The sequence below is a fragment of the Sander lucioperca genome, chromosome 7, assembly GCF_008315115.2.
Source record: "Sander lucioperca isolate FBNREF2018 chromosome 7, SLUC_FBN_1.2, whole genome shotgun sequence".
In the NCBI taxonomy this organism is placed as follows: Eukaryota; Metazoa; Chordata; class Actinopteri; order Perciformes; family Percidae; genus Sander; species Sander lucioperca.
Genome location: NC_050179.1, coordinates 2,122,124 through 2,142,122, shown reverse-complemented (window position 1 = coordinate 2,142,122; position 19,999 = coordinate 2,122,124). Strand labels below are relative to the sequence as shown.

Genomic DNA, 19,999 nt, shown 5'->3' with positions numbered 1-19,999 from the left:
GCTTCATTTAAGTTAAGTTTAGAAAAAATGATCATGGTTTGGATTAAAACACTCCTGAGGAACAAACACACATTTCCTGGGTGAAAGTATTTAGTTTGCGCACTTGGCCCAACAGGTGTTGCCGTATCTAGCTGTCAAAGATGGAGGCCGTTCTGCACATGCGCGACTCACATCGTGTAGGGGACTCACATCGTGTCTTGACAAGATGAACAGCTGAGGCGTTCCAGGCCCCGGGGTCACTGACAGCCAGAGGGAGAGCACAAGTGTTTCAATGGCTGTGCTGCAGAGGAGCTCAGCGTCGACCTACAGCAGTCTGCCACTGCTGCATATTAACTCTAAACATCCATTAATCACATTCTAATGAGACGAGCACTTGTTCTCTCAGTTTAAAAGTTCTTCTAACTGAACAAATAAGATTACTAAATGATGATGATGAATCCTTTTTCCAGATCCTAGTTTGAAAGTATTTATTGAAATGCATGACACACTGGCACTGTGGCAGCTGCACATGTTTTGTTAAAATATAAACTGCACATTTTACTGTATGTTATCAGGTATAATAAAAATGCACAGTTGAATCAATATGACTACAGTCAGCTAGTCAATAATCACTTCATATACTGTATCCCATTTTGTGTTTTGCAAACATAAACTGCAATATTGGATCAATAGTGATGTTCACTCTGCAGCAGTGCGCAGCAGATATTGATTCTATATTGCAGTTTATGCGTGTAGTGTTAGGTGAGATAGCTTAAGGTGTATTTTGATCAAAGATAGGAGAACCTATACAAAGAAATGTAAGATACTGTGACAACATTTGTCAAGTGTGCTATTTCATGTCTTTTCATATAACAGAGCCCAGCCTTTTGTAAACATCGACAGATAGTGGGGACAGCTTGAGTCCGTTCCTTTGAGTCTCTTGATTCTCTTTGGTTTTTCTTACACTGACTTTTTTCTTAAAGCAGCCATATTATGCTCATTTTCAGGTTCATAATTGTATTTTAAGGTTGTACCAGAATATGTTTACATGGTTTAATTTTCAAAAAACACCATATTTGTGTTGTACTGCACCGCTCTCTCTCACTGCTGCAGCTCCTCTTTTCAGCTGGTCTCTGTTTTAGCTACAGAGTGAGACCTCTTTTCTTCTTCTTCTTCTGTACTATCTTTGATTGCACTGCACATGTGCAGTAGCTCAGATGTAGATCATGTCAGCTAGCTAGCTCCATAGGCAGTAAAAGAAAGGCTGTTTCTACAACTTTGGTCAGTTACAAGGCAGGATTAGCTGGGAGACTTCTAAATGAGGGCGCACATGGAAGTAGTTCTTTTTAGATTATGGTGAACTTGTGTGTGTTGTAGCAGTGCTTCGCTATTGAGAACGAGGTAGCATGCTAGCGTTAGCATGCTAGCGTTAGCATTAGCGCTACGAGCTAATGGTTGCAGTTAGTCTGCTTGTTTCGGCTTGTGACGTCATAAGCCGTGCCAATTTTGAACAGCTCACCCAGAGACTGAAGGCAGGACACATTCAGAAACTGTATCTCACTCTAAACAGCATGGATGGATTTTTGTTGTTTGTATGTGTGTGGAAGCACCAGAGACACAAAAGAACACCCCAAATCCCAGAAAAAGTGATTTTTTCATAATATGGGCACTTTAAACATTTTTTTTAATTTTAATTCCACATTGACCCCTGATAAGTAAGATTGTTGAAAGAAAAAAAGTGTAGGAGACTATTAGGTTTGCTGGTATTTCTGTTGATCGTTTGCAAAAAAAAAAGAGACAAATTTGCATGATAGTCAATCATTCCTCCTTGGTAAAAGGGGAGCGTTTCTTCTTTAAAGATGCACCGATCAATCTCTAGAAACTGACTGTACACTACCTGCCCAGCACAAAAAGCAGAGTATTAGCAGCTAAAGAGCCAGCTATTTCCCTCAGGAGCAGATCAGAGCTAAAAGGAGAGTGAATACTAGACTTCTATTCATCTGGTTGACAGAAACGCGACTCTAAATGAATGTTAATGTTGCTCCATGTCTACTGGATGTGCAAATAGGCTATTGTTTGCTGACACATTAGCCATGTCTACTTTATAAAGTGATAGCATGTCAATGTTATATTTACAGTTCGTTGGACTCACTCCAAAACGGCAGATTATTTAATTAATGCAACTTCAAGATCAATCAAAATAATAGTTTTAGCCTAAATATCTTAAAGTTAACTCAGCTAGCGTCAGAAAGAAAACACGGTTAGTTTTTTCGCTACTAACAAATGTGTTCTGATCCATGTTGCTACTCTTAACCTTCCTTCTGCAGTTAAATTAATTACTTTAAAGTGCAGGGTGGCAGGTGAGCAGGAGTCACAGTGAAATCACTTTCTGTTGGGACTCTTTTGACACTTGAGCTTCAGGTATTTTGGGCCGTTATGCTCTGCCTTATTGCCACCAAACAATCTGTTGACAGGAAAGCAGCCTGACTGGTTTGTAGTCATTATTTCATGTCACGTTACAGCCACACCACACTGTCAGTCAACAAGAACAATTCAAAACACAGTTGTTAGTTGTGGTTTTTTTGTTTTTTTATGTACAGGCTGTACTGAAAGACATTGTGGTAGTGTTGACATTTCTTTCTTTTTTTATATATATTTTCTGTCACAAGACAAAATGGACAAAACTTGCATTGTTCAGATTCTACCATATAAAAGAAAATGGAAAAAGACAGCATCAACATGAAACTGAAACCATAAATATGACCTTTTCACAATCACACGATTTCATAGGACAGTTGATGTCATTTGGACATACAATGCCTTAGGACTACTTTACAAAAAGCAGTTAAGCATAATTATGTGTTAACCTCTCAGTACAACCAGGATCCACGTCCATTTTTATGTCCTTGGTCTTGTTTCGTCCAGAGTGAGAGGCTGCTTCCCTCTGCTTCAGTGAGGTCTTTGCCCTCCTCTTCATCGCAATCACCGCCACAATCATTCCAACCCCCAGCAGCAGCCCCACCAGTCCAGCCCCCACAGCATACATGGTAATAGTAGAGGCTGCTGGCGGATCAGCTGTGGGGCTAGTTTCATAGGTAATTAGTTGCCTAATTGTCCTATCTGTCAAGCTCAAATTGGTCTCCTGTTTAAAGATGCACCTGTTTGTGTCATCCCAGTATTGGCTATCAGTGATTGCATCATCCCTACTATCGTTGTAATCATAATCCCCTTTGTAATCGCCCGCCTCCAGGAACTCAGGGCTTCCTAAAACAACACACCAGTACACCTGTTGATCTTTCACCTCGAGGTGGGAGATGGTCAGCGAGGAGCCACTTTCAGACAGAGTCAGCCTGTCCCTCAGATTCCCTGGGATGGGAAGCGTCTTGTCGTGTGAGTCATGGATAAGTTCATGTTTGCCTAATGGATCTCCGCGGTGCCACAGCACCCTTTGGGAGTCATCTTTGCCAACATCACAATCTAGCAAGACACTCCCGCCTTCAGCACCAACTTTTTCATGGGATTCCTTTTTGGGGCAAAGAACCAGCAAGTACTGCATTTCAAGCGAAGAGGAGATGCATGAATAGGGCCCACTATATTCATCCGAGAAGGCTGGAATTACTAATGAGAAGTTTTCTGATTTGTCACCAAATGAAATGTACATCCCCATGCTGCTGCTAGTGATTCCCCCCAGTGGTGTCTCCCATTGCTGGTTGTTACCATCAGAGGGGCATTTTAGTATCACTCTCTCCCCTTGGGAGACAAACATTTCCCTGCTTTCACTGTTGTCTGGTAGGTGTTTGTTTTGGAAACTGAGACAATTCTTACCTTTGCTCACAAGACAGTAAAAGTTCAGGTTATTCTTTAACATGCTGTTGGCGAGCAAGAGCAACGCCCCGTTGCGTCTGACCTCCACCACACCCTGCAGCTCCTGCCCCAGAAGCTCCAGCGACACGCTACTGTCCAGGAAGAGTGTGGGCTTATAAAACGGATACATTTCATAGTACCAGCGCACAGAGGTTCCCTCCAAACCAGTGGAAGTGTTGTTACACAGAAGCTCAGCCCTTTCATCTTCTTCCTTCACAATGATCTCTTCAGATTTCACCTCCTTATCGCACACAGAGAGCTGCTCTGTGTGCTGGCTGACTAGCATGTGGTTCTCCCAGCATTCCCTCCTATAAATCCCTGAGTCCTTGTGTGTGAGGTTACTGATCAGGAGCGCGAGCAGATGCTGATTTTTGTTGATGTGGACGCGACCCTGGAGGTCCGCAGGAGGTGTAATGGGCTTGCTGTCATCTGAGGAATTACCAAGCAGCTGGTCTCCCTCCGGAGCACATCTATAAACAACAATATAATCCGCTCCGAAACAATACCCCATCTCGATATCGGTGCCCGCTGCTCTGAACATGGGCTCTGCCTCCTCACTATAAACCTGCTGGAGGAGGAAGAGAAGCAGAAACTCCAGAATCCTGATAGAGGTCATGTTGTCTGTCTGTCCCGGGCCATGTGCCACACTCTGGGAAGTGTGCTTACAGTAAGCCTGTTTTAACATTTCCACTTAGGTTTGTCACTTTAGGTCCGCCTCCACCTATTATCAGTTACCTCATCTACATTTTTCCACAGACCTTCACAAACACACTCTCACCCTTAGACGTACAGTAGGAAAACACACACACACACACACACACACACACACATACACACACACACACACACTCACACGCACACGCACACACACACACACACACACACACACACACACACACACACATCCACACTGGTATGCAGAACACACACGCACACGTGAAGTTACTATATACGTGACAGAAGAGGGTAGAAAGGCATTAAAGTCATTTATGGAATTGACAAGTGACAAGTCTGAGACAACCAATAAGGCTAAAAAAAAAAAAGCCAAGAGATAGTACATAAAAACAAAAAGTATGTTCCTGGTTGTACATTACTGTGTTGAAGGACAGGTTTTTCATCATCACTATCATTTGTGGGTGTGATCAGTCACCATGCAAAGCTGCTTCACTGTAGTTAAGAGGAAATGTGTGGATGTTTTTATAATAAACCATATGGGTTAACACCAGTGGTGGAATGTAACGAAGCAAATTTACTCAAGTGCTGTACAAGTACAAATTTAAGATACTTGTACTTTACTTGAGTCTTTTCTTTTCATGCCACTTTCTACTTCTACTCCACTACATTTCAGAGAAATATATTGCACACAATACAATATTTGCATACAATACATGTGTAGTTTATAAAATATGATGTTTTATTAAAAATTAAACTACCCAACAATATAATGGCATACAAGTCCAGCTGAAATGAATAGCCAATTAAAAGCAGAACTGCTTGGATTGTTTCCAGTTTCTAAAATGTGAGGATTTTTCTGCATGAAGTACTTTTACTTGTAATACTTAAACTACATTTTCCCGATGATACTTACATACTTTTACTTAAGTAACATTTTTAATTCAGGACTTTTACTTGTAACAGAGTATTTTAACAGTGTGGTATTAATACTTTTACTTAAGTAAAGGATCTGAATACTTCTTCCACCACTGGATAACATCCATGAAAAATGGAATAATAATGTCTGAATCAGGTGCTTTTCCCTTGCAAACAAGCATTTGCAAATGCATGCAGTAGATCTTTTTTGTACCATCGTGCTCTTATTCAGTGGGCACACTAATCTGAACTAAATCTAGAAGTATGGGGTACTCTACCCGGCAGTTATTGTGTTACTTCTTTGGCACTGTAAAGAAACACAAAGGATTAATTCAATCGTGTGCTGTTTATCAGATGGAGAGAGAGGAGAGAGGGAAGAGTTGAGTCATATGATACGCAACATGAAAGATGTAAAATAAAATTAAATGCTCTCAGGTCAAACAACATTTAGGAATAGAATAAATGTGTTTCACATTATTCAAATCATGTGAAATTTTGAGAGTGTATCTGTTTTCTGGTTTTTAATCACACAACATAGTCGGGAGGTGTTTAATCTGTTAATACTAAACTGCTGTTGCTTGCAGATCTTCTGGCCAATAAGTTAATATGTCACCACAAATCAAATGTTGACTTTGATCAACTATAAAACAACCGGACACAGCTGTTACGTTACTTGTCATATTATTTCACTCTATAAAGCCTTGTGTAACCGCTCTCTCCAGCTAATAAACAGCACAACATAACTTTACTCTAAAAATGAAAACATTTCTTACTGATGTTGCAGTCAAGGTCTAAATTGGACAGCCACACACCTGTGGTACACAATGGAAAGCACAACTTCTCTTTTTTTTACACTGCGGTAAGGACAATGATTGAAATATCAAATGATGACAGGCCATGTCTGTGTATGTTATTCAAGTCAGCTTTATCAAGAACTGTGTTTGTGTGTTCTTGATGAAGCAGGCTCTCTACCTTTCTCTTTCAGTTTCTCAGATTTAAATGCCCTCATGCCGTACTTCAGCCACTTGTGCAGGAAGTGGGTTTGGCTTTTTTTTTTAATCAGGTAGACAAATGATGCCATTTGTTTTATGAGATGTCTAGACCTGTTTAACCCTTGTGTTGTCCTTTGGGTTTATTTGACGTTTTTGCATTGACCTGGCTTTGAGCTTTGGGTCCCTGACCGTGTACTATGTGATGTCATTTCACGTGAACTGGCACGGAGGGGGGGGGGGGGGGGCCCCGAGACCCGTGCTGCGATCGAACACGTTTGGACAGGCTAATACAAAATGTAAATAAACTAACCAAGTCCCCATGACACAAAGGACAATACAAGGGTTAAAAAGGTCAAAGGCTGATTTGATGAATGGATGAATCCATCCTAGTGAAGTAAGTGGACAATAGAACTAAATATGTGATGAGGCATATTTTTACTCCTTAACTCCACCAAGCAGCACCCAGTGTGTGAGCTTCTGCAGTGGGTCTGACAGCCTGTATCACATTTTGCTTGTTTTGCCAAGTGGCAGTTTTGGAAAAGCTTCTCCTTCCTTCTTCCAGTTCATTGCCTTTGTTTATTTCTTTGTGCCAACATTTAATCTGAAACCCTCCATTTTGTCTCCTGTTGATGCTATTGTTCGCTGACTGTGCTGTACTATAACCTGGTTACAGTTGCTTCCTTTGACACAACAAAGTCACAGTATGTGGCAATGTGTCTCAGGTCTTAGCAAGTTACACATCCTACACCAGCTACATATTTTATTAAAGGCGCTTGACAGAAATTGGATTACAGTCCCAAACAGATCAGGGACCTTGGATTAGAGCATTGTTCATACTAAATGCATTTGTTACGTCTTTTGGTTCAGTCTGGTTCAATTTTGTTTTACCCAGTGACAGCTTCTCGGTGATTGTGCTTGTAATGGCACCTTTTGATTTAAAAAAAAAAAAAAATCCCGCTCATGTTTTAAGTTCCTGGAAAAACAGCAGAAGCATTGTAGCAAGCGAGGGTTGATACTGATTGCGTGACTTCGCTCAACCCCTTGATACAAACGAGAGAAACTTTTAACAGGTTGACTGCGAATAGAAAAAGAGTGAATGACACTCTTTACTCTGCAGGCCCACATGTTGTTTTATGTCCCAGCTTCCACTATAAAAAAAAAATATAAAAAAAAAAACATGAAACACATGCAAAATCAAATCTGTCTCTCTTTTCTGTGTTTGTGTTTGGACACGATCTATCAAACTAATAGGCTAACTGTCAGTGCCCTCTGACAACTATACAATAAGTACACTCCTGTCAACATTTTGGGTATTAAAAAAAGAGAGAAGCAACCTGTTTTCCTTTGAGGCACATCATCTGTTTACCAGTAGTACATAAACTATAATGAACCCAGCTACCCACTCAGCAGCAGCAGCAGCAGCAGCAGCAGCTAACGTGCTACTGAGGGAACAGCTTGCAGAGCTGACGATCAAGCATCGTGATTAAGCACCAACTGCGAGAAAACTCTGCCTGTGTGCAGTCAAATTCAGCTCTGCGCTGATTACACTCATCAGGGCCCCGTATGCTGCAGGGTTTGGAGGCACACCAACTGCTGTTTGAGATACAGACTTTTGCCAAAATGATTTATTTACTGGACATATGGGCTGCAATAAAAGAGCAGAGCTTTGAAAAGAGGAATGAAATAGGGCATTGGGAGCATACAATCAAATTACACTTTTCTACATCCTGCATGAACATTTTATGTATTTTTTTTATTTTCTTCTAAAAACAAATCTAAGTTATTTCAGGGTCACGTTAGAAATGGTCAGGTCTCAGTTGTGCAGGTCTTCGGTACCCGTGACCGCCTCTATGTGACGCTGTGGTGCACAAGACTACATTAAACAACAATAGTAGAAGAAACTATTTCATAACAAAACGTCACATCCTCTGACCGCTGCTAAAGGTAACTCATGTTCTAACAACAATGTTAATATAAGGCTACTAGCTTTAAACTCTCCACATATTCACACGCTCTGTCAAACCGTGACTGACTATTAATCATGTTAAGTCACGAGATTAACATGATGTCCCGCGATGATTTTGTCACATCTAGCAGGTAACGTTAGCAATAGCAATCTTAAACCTAGCATGCTTCTTACAGTCCATGCTTCAAAAACAATACTTGAGTATTCAAGCAGACTTTTATTTTGAAATCGTTGACGTATACTGCTGTTATTTAGCTATCCGTGCAGCTTCTGGAAAATGTATTGACTCTGCTCCGCTCTGCTCAGCGTGACAATAACATTGACTGTGGCTGATGTTTAGATACATCGACGAGTTAGCTCATGCTTTTCCACTTTCCCCTACGAAACATCTGGCACCAGCTGTGCAGAATAAGTTCTAACCATTATCTTCTGTTAAGAATCCTGTGTTATAAAGGCAGGCTGTGATGAGAGACATAACCCCAAATAGCATAACAAGTAAACAACTGGGTACCCTCTGTGTCAAAGCAGGGGGATTCAATTACAAAGTGATTTTAAGAGATGTTTATCACTTTGCATAAAAATACAATAATACAGGTAAGGATCCAAAGGTTTTCGGGTGGAAAATGCACAATGAAGATCGGAGTTGGAAAGTTGGAAGTTTTGCACAATTGGGCAGCACTCTTTCATTACACGTACAGATAATTTGCCAGTATCCCATTAAATAGTAATTTAGTACAATTACAACCCTCTGCACGCGCACATTCTCCATCACATCTGCAGCCCATACTGCTGCACTGTCTGAGCCAAAGGGACAATTCTTTCAAGTTAATTCCCATGGAAAGTTTCCACCTTGAATATTTCTGGAAATTTGTAACCCTAATGAAGATACATTTTTGTCAGTCTGTCAATACTGGGAGTTCATATATGTAGCATGAATGTTTGTTTACATTTACTTTTCCTGTCTGTGTGACTCAGTGACAAGTCAACAGGAAGCTCCAGAAATATCCCCTGGCTGTGCATAATGTCAGGAGGATATTGTTGTACTGCATTATATTTCTGTGAATAGTGGGAAAAAAAATATTAAACCATGCTAGACCTCTGGCCTGACTGAAAGTTAATAAATGAGTGCATCACTGCAACTGTCTGCTCAAGCTGTCATTATCTAGCTCCCTCTGCTACTTCAGAAGGAGCTAGTATTTTTAGAAAGAAGTTAGATAGCTGCCTGCTTGGTTGTCGCCCACTGAAGTTAGTTCTTCTCTGGCTCCTTTAGGTGATCCACTTCAGATCTTTGCATCAATGTTGCGCTTGATCGCAACATCCCTGTGCCTCCGGTGCCAACGTGCCACAGCTCTACCTTTACACCTAAGACCATGTGCAACACTGAGCTCAGCAGAGAACCAGCAGACCGTGGAGGCTCTCTATGATCTCTCTGTGGACCTCCAGAAGGTCCGGAAATTTAAGGGCTGGGTCCTGCATCAGAGCCCAGCCTATACGAAGGAGGTAGCTGACATGCTAAAGGACATGGGAGCCTCGGGCTCCATCATTGCCCGGATCCTAGCAGTTCACCCTGAGGCGGTCCTCTGTCCCCCAGAGCAGATGCAGGCTCAGAGGAAGCTGTGGATGTCCGTGTGCCCAAAACAGAAAGAGCTGGTCGGTATCATTGAGAAATTCCCAGCCTCCTTCTTCACCTCGTCCAGCCACCATGACAACCAGCGGAACAACATCGCTTACTTCCAGAGCTTAAACCTCAACAAGCGAATCATCACTAAGCTGATGGCCAGCGCTCCCCAGAGCTTCAGCCGGCAAGTAGAGCAGAACGAGGTGATGGTGCGCACCCTCCAGCAGGCCTACCAGGAGCTTGGGGGTGAGGAGGCCAACATGAAAACCTGGCTTCAGAAGCTGCTAAGTCAGAACCCGTTTGTTCTCCTTAAGCCTCCCGAGGTGCTGAGGCAGAACCTGTTGTTCCTGAGAGAGAAGGGCTTCAACACGGCCGAGCTCCTCCGCCTCCTCTCCAAACTCAGGGGCTACGTCACTGAGCTGAACCCGGACAGCATGCGTCGCACCCTGGCGTACTCCCAGGACACTATGGGCTGCTCGGAGACAGAGCTGCGGGACATGATCCTAAACTGCCCGGCTCTGCTTACCTACCCTGACGATATTCTGGCTGAGCGCTTTGAGAGCCTCCTCAGCGCTGGGATCAGCATGTCTCAAATCATAGAGACTCCGAGCGTTTTGGAGCTGACCACGCAGATAGTGAATTATCGCATTCAGCGACTGAGTGTGCACGGTTATGATGTAAGGACAGGTAGTCTGGAGGTCCTAAGTGGCACTAAGAAGGACTTTGAGATGAGCTATGGAAAACTACAGCTACGTAGAGAGAGACCACTTTTTAACCCTGTCGCCCCTTTAATAGGAGATGACTGACAGAGACTAATGCAATTGAATTAAAGCTGTGTAAAAGTGTACTGTTCTTGTGATTTATTTATATCTATATTGTATCAGTATCAGATTAAATTGTCTTAAGTCTAAAGGCGCACTCATTTCAAGCATTTCATTTATAATTAGTACACATAAAAAGCAGCACACTTTTAAAAATTCATGATGTAAGACATGAGGATCGTTATGTGAATGACTTCCAAGACTGATATCATAAAGTGAGACAAATGCAACAGCATCTAAATGTGTCAAGCTTTTTAGGCAAGATGTAGTCCCTTGCCAAATAAATAATTTATCACTGCTTATTCACAAGTTACCTCATTACAGTGACTTCACATAAGACGCTGCATGACATAACTTGGTAATGACAGACGTGCTGACTTGTCTATCAAATGAATTACTGAGAATAGAGGACAAACAAGGCTTTTTAAAGCATTTTATTAACAGCCTGTGCAAGTGTCTCATTTTCACACAATGTTCTTGGCAGCACAACTGTTGCCCTCGGGGGAAATCTAACTGTGTCTCGGATTTGTATTGTTACTTTACAGATGGAGACACACTTTGTTATATGCCATTTCACTACTGCAACGTCCTTATCATTTCAAATGAATTCAAATGCACTCACACAATGGGATAAAAAAGAAAGGGGAAAAAAATGAAGTTCCTTTGATTTGGAAGTGGTTTATTTGAACACACTCTGCTTTCAGTTCATTTATGCAAAATAGATTTTCCATTATGCTTGGTTTTATTAATAAGGTTTTCTTGTCTGTGTGTCATTTGGAGGTAAAAAGACTGCTTTTGGGTTAATGCCCACATTTATTTTAGTGTAGGCCACAAAATCAATATACAATCTGCCTGAGCATTGTCTAACCAAGAGAGGGCATTGTAAAATACCCGCCCTCTGTCTCATTTTGAATGTGTCTTAATGTTTCAAAGCCAGCAAAAGCCCTTGAAACATGCGTAAGAGTGCCTTTAATGGGAGTGAGCTCCACAGCTAATGAAGCCATGACTTTATGCCTCAAGGTTCCTTCGCCGTCGTAATGTGGACGATGGGGGTCACAACAAAGAGAGAGAGGACTCGTGTGTCTGGAGGGAGGAGGGGGGGGGGGGGGATATACAACAACTTCCACTGGCCATCTACCCGACTGCATCACTCAGCGTGGCTCCGTAGTCATGGCGATAGCCACTGGGAAGATGATGCGAAAGTGAGTGCATCTGGTAATGAATTTGAGCTCGGCAGATGGATGCTTGACTCAAGTTCTTTTTTGAACCATTCACAACATGGAACCCCTGAAGGGGCTACACAAGTACCTCAAATACACTGCAGCTGATGCCCCGAAAGGTTTCTAATTTTACACAGACATCAGTGGCATTTTCTTAAATTCATCATTTTGCAAGGTTGTGTCTTTCAGTTGTGCTAAGCAATAAATACGAGGAGTTAATCAGGATGTATCAAGGCGAGGCAGAGGAGACTATTCCTCATTCTTACCCACTGTCCTCTTGTCCTCTGTTGCCGTATCGTCCCGCGCTGTGTTTTTGAATTACACAGACAAGAGACCAGAGAGGTTAATAAGAGGGAGTATAAATTGTCCTTTTTCATTTCAAACATGACACTGGTTGATATTAGCCACGCTTAACAAATTGCTTTTATGGGTCATATCTCACCAGAAACGGATGACACCTGCAATAAAAGCTATGATTTCCAGCTAAAGCCAGAGTTTGTGCGACCACTGCTGCAGTAAATATTCCTCATTCAAAGTCAATGTGAGTTACATTTTTATTTAGAAGTATATTCTTTAAAAGCAGCTAATGTAGGATAGTTTTTGTTTTGCTACTGATATATTCCATAATACTTAAAGAAAAATGCTGTATTCACCACAAAGGAAAATCTAAAGTTCCAATATACGTTTACACACGCAAAATGAAATCCAACCTGTGCAATGCCCACCGTCTTGAATATAATTTAAACCCCATGTGCAATATTCACTGTGTGCAATATCACTGTTTAGTAAATACATGTAGGCCTTAAATGTATACATTTTGTATTGCTTCTTATATTTTGTTATTATAGTTTATTCTATTATATTGTCTATATGTCTTTTTTTATATTGTTTTCCTTCATTACCTCTTAGATTTGTTATTAAGTTATTTCATTATATTTATTTAATGTTTTACATTTTTTGCCCCTTACATTTTCTACTTTTTCTTTAATGGAGCCTCCCAGCATGAGCTTTTCACATGTTTGTGCAGTATAACCGGTGTAACAAAACAAAACATCTATCACCTGATATTGTACTTGCTCTGGTGTTTCTTCAATTATATTAACATAACAAACTGGGATTTCGTCTCAACTTTCCCCCACCCACGCCAGAAAGTATTTTTTTGTTGTTGTTATGGTCTCTCAAAAAGAGACTCCTACCTGCACCCCAATGAGATAACACCAATATACCGTCCATGCTGAGGGAGAAAATGAATGTCACATTGATGGACGTTCAAAGCACAAAAGGTAAATAACTTCCTATATTGAACATTGCATCTGAGCTTCCCAACTTTGAAACAGGCTCATCTGTCACTACTAGTAATTTTGCTGGTGGTGAGCTGCAGTCTGTTGGGATCATATCGCTGTTACTCCATCTTTTGAATCACTCACTCATTCAAGCCTTCTTTTATAATCCCATTGACCATTTAAAGCAGTGGTTGTCAATGCTTGTCCTTAGACAGACAGACTCAGAATACTGTTCCTCTTTAGATTTACTACTAACCAATACAATTAATGATGGCTGAATTCCATTTAGCCCTGGTATCGTTCATGTTGGCTCACTGTCAAATCCCTTAGACACACAGCCACAGCTCAGTCCCCGAACTCCATATTATAATAAGGATGGCTGCGCTGCATGCTGCATGTTATGTAGTGGCACGGATGGAAAAACCCACTTAAATGGAGTGGAGATGGTGCATGAATCTGAAGGCATGACTTTAAATGACTGTTGGCAATCAAACAGTGGCCGGTAATGTTGGTGAAATGCAATAATTATGTGTTCACGTTTTCACTGATGAATGTGAAAGTTGTCTGTCTAGTTCTTAGAAGAATTTAAGCAGATTGAGATCTGATCTGAGGCGAAAGAGGGTGGTGATGGGAAACTCCCAGAAAACTCAAGAAACTTGAACCACTTGAACCACAAAAAGTGAAGTTGAAGAAAAACAAAGGTGTTTTTGCTTGAACCGTTAACATAAAGTCTTCTGGGAGTTTCCACTCAGATCTAACCATAGACAGTCTATTGAGATGTCGAAATACTCTATAAGATGTCATAGGCTTTATAGGTTATTGTTTAGTTTTATTGTTCTGATCTTTAGTCAGATTATCTGTAGAATACATTTAAAAACAGCATGTCGATCAAAGTGCTTTGACAAAGGGGTTTAAAGTACAATTATTTGAGTATTAAAAATCCCTGACCTCCTTGTACATCTGCGTCATGTTACATATCTCTTTCCATTTACTGTTTACTGCTACTGTTGTATATAACTTTGATTTATTCTGTAGTAAAGTCACTGTGACCATTTTTATAACATCACTATTACCAGACCATCACTACACAATAGATATTGAGCTTTCTGAGACAGTTAATGCCCTGTGTGTGTGTGTGTGTGTGTGTGTGTGTGTGTGTGTGTGTGTGTGTGTGTGTGTGTGTGTGTGTGTGCGTGCATGCGTGCATGCGTGTGTGTAATCCAAGCTGGGATATGTTGTTAATCAGTTACCAGCAGCATAAAGCTTTCTGTTGATATGCCTCCATCTAGTGGCAGAAAGTATGACATAAAACCGGATGAATAAGGATCGTTTTATTAAAAATGAAAAATAAATTCACAAATCGTCAGTTGTTTCTCCATTAAACAATTACGATTGATTTATTTTCATGAAAAACCTCTTACATTCACAAAAAACTGCACAGTAAAAACCTTCACAATACATGTATTTTCAGTTGTAATCACAACAAATTACAAGCTGTAAAATGTCCCCATATCTTTCTGAATGACAAGACAGTCACTATAGGATCGAACCAAACCTGTAGGACAATTCATTTGTTGCTTTTTAAACTGGCATCTGTCATGTTTGCTTAGAAAGATCTGCTGTGCTACCCAGACCACAGGCTGTCGTCAACGTAGGCAGCTGACTGACTCACTGACAAGCATATTCTCTGTGCAGCTGCAATGTTACTGAGGAGGAGGGCGAGATGGGAACGCTGACAAGGTGACAGCAGAGGGTGGCAGTTTTTATATCGGAACAGATCGTAATGTCCTACCAAGCAGCAGCGATGGAAGATGGGTGAATACACGCAAAGACTTGTGTAGACAAACTGGAGGGCCGTTAAAGTGTCTGCGTTTCAAGTTTTTCATCGATTACAAAGAGTATAAAAGTCATATTTACACTTGAATGCTCAACTATATTACAAAGAGTGTTAACAAGACTTTGGATTAGCGTGAATTTATAGAAATATAGTGACGCACTGTGGGTTTGGCAGCATGTCTCTACAGTCTATCCAGGAGTTAACTCAGCAATAAATCTTGAAAGGTTTTCAAGGAATGAGTTATTTTGAGTGTTTTCTGACAATCTATTGATTTTCTCTTTGAGCTGTCTACACCGCATCACCCATCTCTTTCTTGAACACTTGGAACTTGTACTTAATGCCGTTCTCCTCTTGAATTCCACTCGGTACATCAGGAAAACTTGTTTGGAAACAAAAGGAAAATGGTTTTGTGAGTTCATTAAAAGGACAAAAACCTGTCAAATATAATATTATATAGAATAATATAAACAATATCCATAAAATAAATGAGATTTTATTGTGGAAGAAAACATACTGACATAGAGCAGGTAAAAATACTCAGGCTTTTTTAATAACAATCAGTAATGTATTGCCTCTAATGATAATACCAAAAACAAGGTAAGAATCTTCAGTGAACATAATATACTATTCAAATTCAGTGCAAGTGAAGTAAGTGGTGATGTCAGCAAATCCTTTTGATCTGAACTATTTATAACAATGCAGTCTGATAGATAGTGCTGATGTCTACTTTGTAACAAAAGTCACAAAATTACTTACTCATTGGGCAAAGCTTGAAGTTTTTAAAAACAACTTTGCATGTAAAAGTCCCTCTTTTTTAACTGCTCACCGTTGACCTTTCAACACTGACAGGTTCAGACTTGGGACCACAGCCTTCAGTTCAGGACAACGTGCACGCTAATGCCGCTTTTCCATTACATGGTACCTGCTCGATCACGGCAGTTTACTGCGGCGTCGCTATGACGACCAGCCACGCTGAGGCGGTACTAAAATCTGCAATGGAAAACAGACGCACAGTGCGTCGAGTAGAGGCGAGGCGAGTGGAGCAGGTACCATGTAATGGAAAAACGCCATAAATGGTCTGAGAATGAGGTCAACACATACCCTTCTTGTTCTTTGAAGAGTGCTCTGTCAAACTCAGGGAAGAAAACGTCACAGTCGAAGTCTGCCATGACGTCTGTCAGGTAAACCAAGTCACACCACGGGTGCTTCAGCGCATCCTGATCATTAACAAGAAGCAACAAATTCTGTTCACATTAACAGTAGTCTCGCTTTGCCAGACCCTTCTCCAAAGCGCGCTGAAGGAGGGTCTCCACATAGCATTAGGGGATGGGAGGAAAACATGCTCTGGTTTAATGGCATTTCTTTAAACCAATCAGAATCGTCATGGGCGGTGCTGAGCTCCGCATAGAGCCGCTGCTAAATAGTCGTGTAAGAGAAAACTCAGATTGAACAGATGGTCTAGCTAGCTGTCCCAATTTACCCTGCAGAGATCTGAGGAGGAGTTAACCATAGTCCTCATAAATCCTCCAAATTTAAATTTTCAACATAAAAAAGGCAGAAGGAAACAGAAAATACATGCATCTGGCGGAATTTCTTGCGGCACCGGAGCAATCCCGGAAGTGGAACGTCAAGGATATAGAGTACATTAACAGTTTTAAAGCTATAGTGCGTAATTTCTGTCTCCCCCATGAGGAATTCTAAGTAATGACAACAAAACTGTCAGCGCTTCCACAAGATACAAGCCTTCCGTGATCTCGCACCACCCCCACCCCTCCTCCACACAGTTGCTAGTAGCCAAGGAGGACACAGAGGATTAATAAAACATGATGGCCTCTTCAGCAGAGGTCATTATCTTCACTCGATTTTCTGCACGTGAAAGTCACCGGACGACACCAGTTTCTGAACACAGCCATACTGAGAAATACAGAGAGAGTTTGGTGGAGCTGATAGTCTTAATTAGCTTTGTATCAACTAATTTGGCAATAGCTTGAATGTAACGGACGTTCATTAATATAAAAAAGTTAAGCACTAACAACAAGCTTTAACAACCTGGCTTTCCGTGTGTATGTAATTCTGCACAATATGAGTTATAAATGAGCTTTAATTGTGAAAGAAAAACCACTGCCATAGGAAGAAAGGAATCTAAGCTGCACAAGACAACGTTGAATATTTGTGGCTCCACATGGCACTGCCAATTTTCACAGTTTCCTGTTTACCAACCCTGCTGGTGTGAGCTCTTTTTAAAGGTGAAATCAACACTGCACTAAAGCCTCATTGTTAGCATGCTGTTCCTAGTTTGTGCCGACCACGTGGTCTCATAAAGGCCACACACACCATTGAAAAAAGTGTTTAATTATTCTGACTGAGCAGACTGATTTGAAGTTGAGTGGAGCTTAAAATGCTGGGAATGCTGTGAGGCCGCTAACTAAAAACTAAAGGTGTAGGGCCCTAACTGGTCAATCCAGTCGTGCTATCGGCCATATCTTCAATGACATGCTCAGACTGGTTTACCTTGTAGACCTGCGTCCCACCAACAATCCAGATGGTCTCAATTAGGTCAGCGAGGGGGGGCTGTGCAGCCAGGCGAACCGCACTCTCAAAGTCTTGACAGAGGAAGTGGGCGTGATCTGGAACTGTGCTGTGAGAGGAGAAATGCCCATTAGATTGAGAAGGATGAATGACTATGTAAACCTAGAATTTGTTTCTGGATAGATAACCCCAAACATCTCCCTCCCCTTGTTGATGCAGGTGATTGTGTGTGAGAGAGCACTCACTCCAGTGTCGTGCTCAGCACCACATGCAGAATATTGGCCATTGGGAACGTAGTTTTTGGGAGGGAGTACCAGCACAGTTTGCCCCAGACCATCATGTTCATCTTTCCTGAAATAAATAATAAAATATTTGACAATTAACTCCACATCTCAACTTTTGCAGCCCTCACGTCTTGTGGCACATAGTGCAGGACTGGGTTTCAAAACCTGGAAAGTTTCGAGTACCAAATGAATTGCGCCCATACCAAAGGGGGGAAACTGTCAAGTAGGGGAGGATATGGATACAACCTTCTATCATGGTATGTTTAATTTAATTTCATGAAAAACTGTTTAAGGATAAAATAACCAAATTGGAATGTCCCTTTATGGCTCCTTAATATTTAGCAAAGTAAATATATATCATTTTGGTATAAGTAGCCTACTAAAATGCAGGTGTGCTTTTGGCTCCAGCCCTATATGAGGTGGTTATAATATAATGCAACATTGACGTTAAGGAATACCTGGTCTCGACACCCTTTTGACAGTGTTCAGAAAGTACTGGAATTCAGATCTGTAAGAGTCACAAATAAAGAAAATGTATAAAAAATCAGACAGAAAACAGTCAGCTGTTACTAACTTCTTAACCCTGTATGTACTGCTGCTTATAGTTTAACCAAGAATAGAATAGGTCAGGATGTATAGTTACATAACAATTCTAAACACATCTCTTCTTTTTATTTTACTATAATTGTACAAGCTCCCCATGAGGCTCCACAAGTACTGTCTACTGTACAACCTATGGTCTATGGATACAACTTTTATCCCTGGTAACTTCAGCATATACTGCCAGTACCTGTTACATTTGCTACTAGTGTTCCTGTTACTGTAGCCTTTTTTGATTCATCGACTACATAATCAAGGAAATTAAATTACAATTTTGAAGACTTTTGTTTGTCATTTGTTAGAAATACCAAACATGTCAGCTGGCTGATTTCCTCTGTTTCATTGTATCATGTAGGCTAATTTAGATCTAACAAAGTAAACACATCATTTTTCACACATCACTCTTCTGTATTCTTTACATTTATGAAGCAGTTGATTAGCTTAATTTAAAAAAAAAAAAAAAAAAAAAAAAATCAATATAGGATATTATATTTATATATAGTTACAATAATAATTATCAGCTGATTTCAAAGGCTAGGCCTATAAACCTTTCCTCAAATCTTTAGGTTTGCAGATGATGGGATACAGGCTACAGTAATAGATTAAAAAAAGATTGACTCACTAGTTGTCCTTCTACTCACATGTGGATACCATATAGTAGGCTATAGAAGACAGTTGTAAGGCTGTAATGACACAGGCCTGTATTGACTGACATGTTTACATGCCCTAACAGACATCATCACAAATGGTTTCACTCTTACGGTAAATTCCACGGCAGTTTCCCGTCTTTGCCGATCCCCATGTCATTGCAGACCGCTGCTATGAGGCGAACAGGCTTCTTCTGCACTTTGTCCCGACCGTCCGGACTCATTTCAGTCTCCGACATGCAGTCAAACTATTGCGTCAAAGTCAAACATGCGCAGGACCAAGATCTGCAACACTTCGCGTCTGTCTGTGTACGGAAACAATGTATTGCGGCTTGAACTCAACTATCACCGCCCACCGAGAGGCAGCTGCTATTGGACACGTAGAGTTTCAGTCAGCGCATCCTTAACGTGAAAATGCAAAGGCTGCAGGAGGGAGAAACCCATGTAATAAAACCAGATAAGCCATTGACAAAGTCTAAATTATTAAAGGTCCATATTATGTTAATTTTCAGGTTCAAACTAGCATTTTGGGTTTCTACTAGAACATGCTCACATGTTTTAATGTTCAAAAAACATTCTTTTTCTTATATTTTCTGTCTGAATATACCTGTATTCACCCTCTGTCTGAAACGCTTTGTTTTAGTACCTGCTACTTAAGGCCCCCTCCCAAAAAAGCCCAGTCTGCTGCTCTGATTGGTTCAGCGTTTCTGGGTCTTCCACATCTGCGATCTTGCCACTCAGTCATTGCAGTCAGGGAATGACTGTAATG

The 19,999-nt window shown here is 40.9% G+C and overlaps 3 protein-coding genes across 6 annotated transcripts; 1 reads left to right on the top strand and 2 right to left on the bottom strand.

The window, feature by feature from the left end:
* Positions 1-440: 440 nt before the first annotated feature.
* LOC118495465 lies at positions 441-4,522 on the bottom strand. The gene is made up of 2 exons (XM_036003349.1): positions 1,650-4,522; positions 441-955 (listed from the first exon to the last, which is right to left on the bottom strand). The coding sequence occupies exon 1, from the start codon at positions 4,457-4,459 to the stop codon at positions 2,825-2,827; it is 1,635 nt and encodes a 544-aa protein (XP_035859242.1). The 5' UTR covers positions 4,460-4,522; the 3' UTR covers positions 441-955; positions 1,650-2,824.
* A 1,649-nt stretch (positions 4,523-6,171) lies between these two features.
* On the top strand, positions 6,172-10,856 carry mterf2 (mitochondrial transcription termination factor 2). Of its 3 annotated transcripts, none has more exons than XM_031283353.2 (2): positions 6,172-6,292; positions 9,662-10,856. In XM_031283353.2, the coding sequence occupies exon 2, from the start codon at positions 9,688-9,690 to the stop codon at positions 10,813-10,815; it is 1,128 nt and encodes a 375-aa protein (XP_031139213.1). In that variant the 5' UTR covers positions 6,172-6,292; positions 9,662-9,687; the 3' UTR covers positions 10,816-10,856. The 3 variants fall into 3 exon arrangements, with proteins under 3 accessions (XP_031139213.1, XP_031139212.1, XP_031139211.1); XM_031283352.2 differs by lacking the exon at positions 6,172-6,292 and adding an exon at positions 8,250-8,369; XM_031283351.2 differs by lacking the exon at positions 6,172-6,292 and adding an exon at positions 8,362-8,522.
* A 3,799-nt stretch (positions 10,857-14,655) lies between these two features.
* On the bottom strand, positions 14,656-19,819 carry zgc:153031 (uncharacterized protein LOC557552 homolog). Of its 2 annotated transcripts, XM_031283445.2 has the most exons (7): positions 19,345-19,819; positions 18,442-18,491; positions 17,945-18,050; positions 17,682-17,808; positions 16,272-16,387; positions 15,685-15,744; positions 14,656-15,549 (listed from the first exon to the last, which is right to left on the bottom strand). In XM_031283445.2, exons 1-6 carry the CDS (start codon positions 19,467-19,469, stop codon positions 15,708-15,710), a joined length of 561 nt encoding a protein of 186 aa, XP_031139305.1. In that variant the 5' UTR covers positions 19,470-19,819; the 3' UTR covers positions 14,656-15,549; positions 15,685-15,707. The 2 variants fall into 2 exon arrangements, with proteins under 2 accessions (XP_031139305.1, XP_031139304.1); XM_031283444.2 differs by lacking the exon at positions 15,685-15,744 and having other exon boundaries at positions 19,345-19,809.
* Between the last annotated feature and the right edge of the window lie 180 nt (positions 19,820-19,999).